At 36.2% G+C, this 11,595-nt stretch overlaps 1 protein-coding gene and 1 long non-coding RNA gene across 2 annotated transcripts; both read left to right on the top strand.

The window, feature by feature from the left end:
* Nucleotides 1–1,003: 1,003 nt before the first annotated feature.
* On the top strand, nucleotides 1,004–5,526 carry LOC308702274. Its single transcript, XR_014031569.1, has 4 exons — nucleotides 1,004–3,070; nucleotides 3,171–3,299; nucleotides 3,377–3,504; nucleotides 4,208–5,526. It is a non-coding gene; the product is annotated as an uncharacterized lncRNA (long non-coding RNA).
* Nucleotides 5,527–6,374: 848 nt separating this feature from the next.
* Nucleotides 6,375–9,628, top strand: lsm3 (LSM3 homolog, U6 small nuclear RNA and mRNA degradation associated). Its single transcript, XM_081384979.1, has 4 exons — nucleotides 6,375–6,982; nucleotides 7,195–7,305; nucleotides 7,745–7,840; nucleotides 9,340–9,628. Exons 1-4 carry the CDS (start codon nucleotides 6,962–6,964, stop codon nucleotides 9,418–9,420), a joined length of 309 nt encoding a protein of 102 aa, XP_081241105.1. The 5' UTR covers nucleotides 6,375–6,961; the 3' UTR covers nucleotides 9,421–9,628.
* Nucleotides 9,629–11,595: the final 1,967 nt, after the last annotated feature.

Raw genomic sequence — 11,595 nt, 5'->3', positions numbered from 1 at the left:
AATAAACACAAAAAATAGGGATGAAAAATTAACTTAAGAAATTTACTTTTGCTATGGTTTAATAAATGTCAATGGATATCTTCCAAAAAAATGTAATTTTGGCGGATTTTTTTTTCTATATAGTGTTGATATGGCAACTAGTAAATAAACAAAGTTTCATCATCCAAGCATGTGCGGAAGTATTTAAAACAAGCGTGTTACAACTAACCCCGCGTTATGTTGTGCCCCGCGCTCCCCTAGTTCTTAGTAGTCCTCAGTAAGGTATGAAAATAGAAGTTACTGATTAGCTAATAGTGAACTACCACATTCAACTGAGCACTATTACTAAATAATTTGTTAATCAGAGTATCTTGTTAGTTAATAGTAGTTGCTAGAATGTTAATAGTGCGCAGTGTTGGGCAAGCGATTTGGGATATGTAGTGAGCTAAGTAATATATTTTTATAGCCATCCTTGTGTGATGCTTAAGTTTATGGTAATACATAAAACAAATTTTAACTAAAACATGCAAACATGTCAAAGGAACATGCCGACTTTTTGAGACTTTAGCTTATTCACCGTATCCCCCAGAGTTAGATAAGTCCATACATACCCTTCTCATCTCTGAGCGAGCTTGACTCTGTCTGACGCACCCACCGCTAGCCTAGCTTAGCACAAAGACTGGAGGTAAATGGCTCCAGCTAGCATACTGCTCCCAATAAGTGACAAAATAACACCAACATTTTCCTATTTACATGTTGTGATCTGTATAGTAACAGCGTGTACAAATAACAAGGTCATATGAGACACAGCCATCTTCTAACCGTATACCTACTGGGAATTACATTCTCAGAAGGCGAAGCACTGCTACTTCTGCGGAGTGATTTACTCCAACTCTGAGCGAACTCTCTGCTCCTCACTACAGGGCTTCTTAGGTGCTGCGAGCAAATCACTCCGCCCAAGTAGCAGTGTAGTTCCCAGTATGTATACGGCTAGAAGATGGCTGTGTCTCATGTGACCTTGTTATTCGTACACGCTGTGACTATACAAATCACAACATGTAAATAGGAAAATGTTGGTGTTATTTTGTCACTTATTGGGAGCAGTATGCTAGCTGGAGCCATTTACCTCCAGTCTTTGTGCTAAGCTAGGCTAGCGGTGGGTGCGTCAGACAGAGTTACGGCACATACGGAGATGAAAAGGGTATTTATGGACATATCTAACTCTGGGGGATACGGTGAATAAGCTAAAGTCCCAAAAAGTTGGCGTGTTCCTTCAACTAAACGAGAGCAAATGGTTGCAAATGCAAGTTTTTCTTATCAAAGCTTTGTTACCCTCTGGAGGCCATTATTAATAGCTTATTTACAGTGTTAACCAGGGGTCTTCAACATTTCTAAGGTATAAAATCTAAGTTGTATTCTAATGTGGCAATATTATGTGCAAGAAATTTAGAATCACACTTTAATTTATACCCGACTACGCCATCCTGGTGGAGGGCCAGGGAAATACTCCAAAGAAGGACACACAGGTAAGTATAACCCACTGAGGGCAAAGATATAAACCAGTGAGACAGGGGTAACGATACAAAAGATACTTTCTTTTAATAAAATATCATGAACATCACTAAAAACTCACACCATAGAAAAATACTTCTCCAGGGCCAGGCTTCACAGGAACAAGGCAGGCCGAGCGCACTCAAGAGGTCGTCCAGACCCACTTAAATTCACCCCAAATCAGACTGCAAGGCACTGCAAGGTGGCTAAACAAAATCTCACAAGAACCCCAATTTTTGTTATATCGACTTTAGTTTAATTTGGAACACAACTTGGTTAGAAATATGGATCTGATTTTACACCAAATTATTTTGTAAAAAAAATAATACAAATGTTCAGTGCAGTACATTTACTTCACAGTAAATGTAAACTTCTATAACTTTTTTATTCTTGTGTAAAAACAAACAATAATCTTCTGAGTGTCTCCTGTAAAAAGAGAGCAATCTTAGTTCTCTTAAAGAATCGCGGGTGTGAACAACTGATCTTATGAAACCCATGAACTTTATACAAAGTGAGTTAAAAAAAAGACCTACATATTCACCTGCAATGAGAATAAACAAGGTTTGTGCTGACCACAATGAGCTAGAGGATGCAGAGAGCAATAAACCACCAACATTCATGAAACACTTAGAAACCAAACAAAAAAATAAGTTTTACTTTATTCAGCTTTTGTCATGTTAACAATTTTGCATATTTGTGGATCTATGCATTCATATTAACATATTTCAATGTTTGATTTTATTTACTTTTGTATACAATAAACTGTCTGTGTTGGGTTCCCACTGTAGATATCGTAAAGTCTGGGTTCTGAAGTAAAACCTGTTGAGAACGATTGATTTAATTAACGTACAACAATAAAATAGTTTATTGCACACGGAAAGCTAATTTGATTGCAAATATATACAAATAGTGTAAAGTTTAGTAAATGCACAGTGGAATAATCTACAAAATGTGGTCAGTGCAAGCATGACTTCTACTTCCTCTTGATGTGGCTGAAATTTCCCCATTGAAAGCTCTGGGGTTAAGTTTCCTCTCAAACACAGCATAAATCTACACTGCATCATGTTGAAGTGCTTTACCATCATGAAGATCATGCAGCTTCATCTGTGTGAGTTTACTTTATTAATATTTGGCTATGCTGTGTATCAACTAATGCCATGATTTACATACGTTTTAATGACACAAGGTGTATGTGTGTGTTTTTATTCCACAGATCTGCTCATATTGTGTGAAGCAGCGGAGACTTTAACTGATCAACTAACAGATTTGGGTCAAAATGTGACTATAAACTGTGATTTTGATGTAAAGGAGGTTTATTGGTTTTTACTGAAACTTCCAGATTCTCCGGTTGTCATATTACTCTCTTCCACAACGTCAGCTCTCTTTCACTACAGTAAAGCTTTTAGGCAGAAATATTCAGTGCAAAGTAAACATCGCCTGTTCATAAATAATGTCACTATTGATGATTTAGGAGATTATTACTGTGTGACCACAGACGCTCCTCCTAAATACAGCGACGGCACCAGACTACACATCGCTGGTGAGTGAACATTCAGTGATCATCAAGCTTAACATTTAATCATTGTTAGGCAAAAAAAAAAAAAAAAAATTAATATTAAACCTATTTAATGATTACACAGTACCAACCCCAACTTCAGAGATCCAGAATCATACAGTGGTGAAGTACACTGAGAAGAATCAGACACATTGGCAGATTATTATCATCATATCTGCTCTGTTGAATGCGGTTCTGATCATCGTGATCATAGGTGAGCTCTTTGAGGATTGTGTTGTTCTGTCTGTAAAGATGGGAAGACTTAATGTTTAATCTGACTATCACTTTAAGGACTAGTAAAGGTGTTTGTTCTTGGAAGCAAGAGAACCAGAGACAACTTGAAACAATCTCAAGATACAAACCTACAACAACCTCAAGTTATGGATCCTGATCAACCACAAGACTCAAGTCAAGTGCAGGTAAAACAACAATGATTAATGCAATCAAAATGAGTTAAGATACTAATATGCACCTTTTAAAAGTATAGTTCATGCCATTCCAAACCTGTATTTATTTAGTCATTCTGTTTAACACAAAAGAAGACATTTTTGGAGAAAAACTGTTTTTGTATATAATGAAAGTCAATGGGGTCCAAAACAACACTAGACCCAGGTTTTACTGTATGGGCAAAACAGTTCATTTCATTTCATTTCATTTTCATTTGATTTATTTGCTGGGTGGACTATTCCTGTGTTACCACATCTTTATATGTTTTCAAGCGTATCCCTTTATGGATTCTAATATGCACCTTTCACAAGTGCCAGTTGTACAATCTTAAAAGTAAAGGTTTTAACAGCGATGGCATAGAAGAACCATTTTGGTTTTCCCAAAGAATATTTCAGTGTACAGCTCTTAAAAGAATTATGTCATTGTAGTGTCTGAAGAACATTATAATAATCTGGAGAACCTTTTACGACTTTTAATCACCTTTTATGGACTGGAAAGATTCCGTGAATGTTAAAGATTCTTTATAGAACCATCAATGCCAATAAAGAATCTTTATTTTTAATAGTTAAATCTACTATTCATTCTGGCAGTTCAGAATTGTTTGTATTACGTGTTACAGAAAACTGTAACATATCTGCATTGAGATTAAATGTATTTTATTTATTTATTTTTCAGTACGCTACAGGAGTTTTTCCCACACCATGTAAAAGGTTTCGGCCCAGACAAATAAACAGCACATATGCGCTTCTACAGCTGCCCGAATCAAGAACACATCATTAAATCTGACACCATTTAGTTTCCTTTCTCGCTGTATGTGAAAAAGTATCAGATATTGTAGATGTAGATCTCTTTAATCATATATGATTATGTAGATCTCTTTAATCTGCATATTTAGCTCGCTATTTTGACCCCCAAGGGTTGTGCAAGGGACAGTTTCATTTAGAATAAGAATATTAAAGTGAATTGTAAGTTATGTTTAATACTTGCTCATCTTGGATGTAATATAGTTAAGAATATCTGTAATAATTAGTAATTACTTTGCAGAATGGACAATTGCATTGGCAGAAATACTGTCCAATGCTGTAATGTTGAAACATTTCGATTTGAACCTCAAAATGCACAGTTTGCATTGGAAATGTTTTGTTTGATATGCTTATTTGTGATAACTTGCTAATTGTCTTGAGGGATATTCAGTGTTCAGCTTTGTATAATGTCCGACTGATTTCCGTTGCTAGTTTGATATCTTTCTACTCTGGAATCCATACTTAGCCTACATAATAAACTCATTTCACTTCAATATGTATTTATCTGGTAAATAGTCTTGTAATGAATAATGGAATAATGAGCAGCCAGTTTGACTATTTCCGTTTCATAATATGTTAATATACCATTTGTGTGTGTGTGTGGGTGTTAGCACACAAAGCATGTACATACACACAACACACACATGCTGTTGTATTTGTTCAATAAAGCTGTTACAATATAAACTGTATGTATAGCATACTCATGGTTTACTTCTGAATTAAAATGTCGTTCCAAACTCAAATGAATGATCTTAAACACATCGACGGTTCTCAAGTGTTAGATTTGAGAGCAATAGGGGAACTTCAAATTCAGCCTGTCCAGCACAGAAAGATACTGTACGGCTTCATAAGACTATAAATATAGCCCACGCCTTACATTTACTGGAGGAGAACAGTTTATAGGCTACTTTATTTGTGATTTCATGCCCTTATAGAGCTTGACTGTATCACTTTTACTGTATAAAAACAGAGCAGATATGCTAAAATCTCATTTTGTGTTCCAGAGCAGAAAGAAAGTCATACATGTTTGGAACGACGTGACAAAAATGTTGAACTACTTATTTGTACTTTGAAATCAAAGAGGACCATATGCATTATTTATGATTAGGAACCTGTGTGTTATGTGACAATCATCTTTGTGTTACAATCATCTTTTTGAATGAATAAAAAACACTTGGTAAACAACCTCAGAACTTTTTTTGCAATTTGGTCACTAACTGCACTCACTCATGGCTTTAGCGCCTCTAAAGTAGTTTACCTCATGTGAGGTAGGCAATGTGTTATGCAATGCTCTACTAAAATGTTCCACAGGTCTTGCGCCTCACAAGAAAATAACCACAAAGTCTCACCTAGGCCTACTTCAAAAGTAAACCAAGATACATGTTCTCATTGATTTCTCATTTGAGGCCTGTGAGTTAAATTGTTTAAAATGTTTTGTGCATTGAGAGAAAAAGGCTTTAGGCTACATGTAGGCTAGGCTATATATTCACATTCACGCTGCTTTCATGTGCTATCGGAATCATCGTTAAAAGCCTACTAGTTTCAGTTAAAACAATTGGGCGCGAACATTTTTAGTCCAAATTTTAAACATGACTTCAGAAGTGGGAAGTATGAAATTTCCGATAGCAAGTGAAGGCAGCGTTAGCCTATTTTTAATCAGTTTACACACACACACACACACACACACACACACACAGACCTAGTCAAGCACCCCAATTTTGGGACATAGCTTATCGTAGCTTAATGTTTTCCTCTGGGATTAACGCATTAAACGCATTGCGTTCATGGGCTCATCTGCCTTTCTTTAGAACTACATTGTATAGTTTATTAATAAGGTGTTTACTGAATTTGGTCTTTTAATATCACTGTTTATAGTACATTAAGCAACATTTTTTTTTTCATTAAGCATTTTAGAATGTCTGCTCAATTGACCAAGCCTATTGGGCTATAGAAGTATACAATCGGCTATTTTTTGTCTGAAATGTAAGTTACTCGATTTGTTTATATAAAAAAAAATTGCTTAATTAGTAATTACAAGCCTCAAGATTTTATACCACCAATGAAGGTTGAAACATGTAGGCTATCCTGCCTCCATCATGTGGACATTACAAGAGCACAATATATTTTGTGAGAATGGCATAAACTAGGCTAAACCATAGTGCATAGGTAGAAGATCCACTTAATATTTAGATTCTGAATATTCCATCTATTTTAACTTTTCTCTGTGAAATTACCAGGGCGCATGTAACGGTAAAAGGCGTTACTGTGTGTTACCAGATACTTTTCTCAACGCTAGCCAGAATGGACCAATCACAGACGTTTGTGGTTACCGGGCACGTGTTTTTAAAAAGTGTTTTTAGAGAGATTGGTTGAGCAAATGCTCATTTAGATGTCAGCTACCAGTAGTTAGAACGAATACATTTAAAAGGTTATAGTAGGTTTAGTACACACTTCTCACATAAGACACAAACTGTTGTAAGATTTGAATGCGTCTCAAAGGCGGATTCGGTGTTCCGGGCCTTCACGCGCCCTCTGGAGGAACGCGTCGGCTTAACAGGAAACACACACATTTGCCGCCCAATGATTTTGGGAAACAAACGAAAAGCACTTTGGGTAACTTTGAAAGATGGCGGACGACGCTGAGCAGGTATGATATTTTGTTTCATTTACAAGAATGTTTTTAACTGTTTGATATTAGCGGAGCTGAAACATATCTGGTGTTTTCATTCGTGTCTCTCTGAACACACGAGTACGTCGAGGCAGTTTATATTCAGCAGGTCTCAGACGGTTGCTCATAATGGTCATTCATTACAATAATAAAGCCTGTAACGTTATATATTAATGAAACTTAATTTGCAGCAACAAACCACCAACACTGTAGAAGAGCCTCTGGATCTGATCCGGTTGAGTCTGGATGAGAGAATCTACGTGAAGATGAGGAACGACAGAGAGCTGCGAGGCAGACTGCACGTGAGAACACACACACACACACACACACACACACACACACACACACACACACACACACACACACACACACACACACACTGGCAGCATTCATTCATTCATTCAGTCTTATGTGCGGTTTTCTTTCCTTTTAATACCAGTGTATTTCTACAATGCACAACAACACAATGATAATAAACGAAACTGTTTTCACTTTCCAGTGGCGTTATTAAACACTGGCTCAAAGTTCATGCTCAACACGATATAGACAACAAACTATATGAAAAATGATATGCTATCGTATTATAATGCATTGTGTCTGTGTGTATATATATCATTTATACACCTTGCTGTACAAAAATGATTTGAAACCTCAATGCCAATGTTTTGCATCACCAAAATTAGAAATAGTTTAAATGTGCATGATTATGTGATATCAAACATTTATAATATTTTACATTAGGCCTATGACCAGCACTTAAACATGATCCTCGGCGATGTGGAAGAGACGGTGACGACCGTGGAGATCGACGAGGAGACGTATGAGGAGATTTATAAGGTAACGGCTGCTGCTTTCCTCCATGCTTATGTTCTGTTTAATTATAACATTGAATGTCAGTGAAGAATCCTAAAGGGTTTTGCTTCAGTCCGTTGCATCAGAATGCATAAGTAAATTATAATAAACCTTATATTGGTGATAAATAGAAAGTACAGCAAATATAAATAAATGTAACAGCAGCAACTAGGAAAATGAGTGCAATATTTTAAGCCAATCTTGATGTAGGATTGGGAAACTCCTAATCTTTAATATTCGTCACCTTCCTAAAATAATTGCCTAAGTCATTTTTTGACAAAAATGACAGTCATGTTCTCATGATGCAGGCCACCTCTGGTAAAATCGCCCACATCCCCAGTTGAACAGATCATGCAATTCTACCCCTGTAGTGTAATGGCCTATGTCAAGAGTGTGACTAAAGGCCCTTTCACACCGGATGCGTAACGAAAAAGCGAATAGTTCGTGTGCGAATAGTTCGCGTCAAAACCCATCACATGAGCCGCGTAAACACGGTCTCTATCTCTATCTTTGACGATTAGCTTTCTATCCCAAATGTAGTTTAGCCTGCTAGCCTACACAGCACAGGACTATACAACAACTAAAACTATCACACAACATACTCACAGTCGTGATAACCGAGTTGGTTGGCAATGCTACGCCACACAATCATTGTCCTTGTAGTATATGTGTGGCTGAAGTCTTTTCTGTCGCCACAAAAGGAAAAAAAAATCGACATCGAAACGGAAAAAAAAAAAGTTGTTTTTTCGCTGCAGCACATTCGCGTTCGGTGTGAAAGCACTCATTACACAAACAGCTGATCAAAAAATAAAACCATCGCGCGAATTATTCGTGCGTAAAAATTGCGTCCAGTGTGAAAGGGCCTTTAGGCTGTTTTATTTTGCCTAAGTCAAAAGACAATGAGACTTAGGCAATTTTACACGCTTTTCAAGATGGCAGTTGCATCAAGAAGATCACATCCAAATCCAATGTTAGTTTCACTCCCTGTCTCCTGAGATCCCTTCATCTGATCGAGTTTTGAAGGCAGCAGATGTATCCTTTACTGCCTTTGATATCCCACAATCCTGTGCTTACCATTATGTGACAGCTTAAAATATAAATATGTCGTCTGAAAGTTGCGGCTGGTCGTCAGTTTGTGTGTAAATGTACGTTTTTGATCAACGGTTTTCACTTCTGATGTAATTTCTAGCAAAAAATGACTATTGTAGTAATTAAATATTCACTTAGTTCTCACCAAAGCTCGCTCTATTTTGCTGTGGATCATTAATAAACTGTTTCGCTGCCTCAGAAGTCTGTCTGAAATCAGTTTCGTGAGGTTTCGAACCTTCATGTCCAAACGCTGCTTACAAAGTCATTGTCTGATAAGGCAGTGAGGCCCTTGCCCCCCCCCCCCCCCAACCCCCAATAATACATTTTCTTTTTTCTTTAATTTAATTGAAGCCATCTATCATTGTGTTGACATGCATAACCGGTTTGTTTTGCAGTCAACGAAGCGGAACATCCCCATGCTGTTTGTCCGAGGCGATGGAGTCGTGTTAGTGGCGCCGCCGCTCAGGGTCGGATAAATAACTTCCCGACAGAATTAAGTTTTGGACTCTAAATTCTTCAAGTGGACTTTTAAGTGGATGACGTTTTCGTTTGGAACCGCAGAGTTGTAAATCTGTTTATTTTTCAAGTCGACCTTTCGTTTTATGTTTGGAAACCCGTATTGGCAATTCATTTGCGCCATATTATGTTGTTTTTTTGACTGTCATTAAAGTTCTTGAAGTTCGATTTTTTTCAAATGACTGCTGTTTTCACTAATGTAATAAAGTTCTTGTTATGATTTGTCATGCAGAAAACTTTCTACCAAACATCTGCTGTGTTGCCTAAGGCCTAATATTATGCACAATAAGCACATCATTTATAAATCATTGGTCATAAGGTGGAGGAGCCCTGTTATGAGAACCAAAAATTATTTATTTGTGTTTATATTTATTATATTTAATTTAGAGTTTGCAGAGCCCCCTAACAAGACATGGTGTTGTGAAAAAAATATGAGATTGATGGAAAAATTATTTCAATGGTTCTGCGTTCTCTCACGGAAGTATTGCAGTTCCACCAGTAAATTGCTCACAAAACATTTACATTCTCTCGCAAAACTATTGGATTCCCTTTACTTACCCTGTACTTAATTGTTTGTGGCATGTATAATTTGATGGTGTAAATAGTGTAGTGTAGGTGAGTCCGTAATATTACATTTAATTATATAAATAGTATTATAATATTACATACAGTACAGCCAGGTCAAAAGTTTGGAAACATTACTATTTTTAATGTTTTTGAAAGAAGTTTCTTCTGCTCATCAAGCCTGCATTTATTTGATCAAAAATACAGGAAAAAAATGTAATATTGTGATATATTATTACAATTTAAAATAATTGGTTTTCAGTTTATTATACTTTAAATTATCATTTATTTCTGTGATGCAAAGCTGAATTTTCAGGATCATTACTCCAGTCTATCACATGATCCTTTAGAATTTCCAAAGTTGGAAACAGTTCTGCTGCTTAATATTTTTTCATAACCTGTGATACTTTTTTAGGATACTTTGATGAATAAAAAGTAAAAAAAAAAAAGCAGCTAATTTAAAAAAAATTGAAAAAAATAAATCCATACTTTTATTCAGCAAGGCTGTGTTAAATTGATAAAAAGTGATAGTAAAGAAGATTTATATTATTTGAAAATATTTTTTTATTTTGAATAAATACAGTTCTTTTTAACCTTTTATTCATCAAATATATGAGGCAGCAGAACTGTTTCCAACACTCATAATAAATCAGAATATTAGAATGATTTCTAAAGGATCATGTGATAGACTGGATGTCACATGTGACACTGAAGACTGGAGTAATGATGCTGAAAATTCAGCTTTGCATCACAGGAATAAATTATTTTTTAAAGTATATTCAAATAGAAAGCTATTATTTTAAGTTGTAATAATATTTCACAATATTTCTGTATTTTTGATCAAATAAACGCAGCCTTGATAAGCATTAGAGACTTATTTCAAAAATATAAAAAAAACGTAATGTTTCCAAACTTTTGACCTGTACTGTATATTTTATTTTACTTAGAATTAACTGTTTTTTTTATTGTTTTTTAATGGTGTTATACTCAGATGTGACCAGAAGAGGGAGCCAATGTCACATTCAACCCAAACATGTTTTGTTCCAGCAGGAGGCGCTGTTGTTCTCCTTCACAGCCCGATGCCTGTTATCATAGAAGTGTTCAATCTCGTGTGATTATGTCGAGAGTACTCTGAACTTCCCCAACAATTACCATCAAATTCACATTCAATTAGATGTTAAACGGTCTCTTGGGTCAAAACAACGCTATTCTACCGTTACTTATAAATAGATCAGTTGTTTGTAGAAGAACACCAAAATAACCCGTTCCCATGAAATGGGTCTTTCCCATTAGCGTAGACAGTGACACAGAGTTCCCAATGAAGATGGCCTAACTTTTCCCACAGCCTAAAATAGCCCCCTGGAGCGGGGTGATAACCAAATATAGCTAGTTTTGGGACCGGACCAGAGGGAACACTGTTCTGAGCGACTGACAAACGCACAAAACCTGGCTGCAACTCAAAATAGTGTTATTGTAACATCAGACTGGTGGACATATGCAAAAAATGAACGGGTTAGTGATTTAATGAGATGACGAAAAGGTGAAATATTAGCCTACATATTAGTAATACA

Source organism: Scardinius erythrophthalmus (genome assembly GCF_964197995.2).
Source record: "Scardinius erythrophthalmus genome assembly, chromosome: 14".
Taxonomy (NCBI): domain Eukaryota; kingdom Metazoa; phylum Chordata; class Actinopteri; order Cypriniformes; family Leuciscidae; genus Scardinius; species Scardinius erythrophthalmus.
This window is presented reverse-complemented; position numbering and strand designations above follow the sequence as displayed.

Bases quoted from the DNA above. Each gene is read 5' to 3' on its own strand.
- lsm3 (XM_081384979.1), top strand. From the start codon at position 6,962: ATGGCGGACGACGCTGAGCAG. The intron at 6,983-7,194 runs GTATGATATTTT...CTTAATTTGCAG, and splicing joins TGGCGGACGACGCTGAGCAG to CAACAAACCACCAACACTGT. The intron at 7,841-9,339 runs GTAACGGCTGCT...TTTGTTTTGCAG, and splicing joins CGTATGAGGAGATTTATAAG to TCAACGAAGCGGAACATCCC.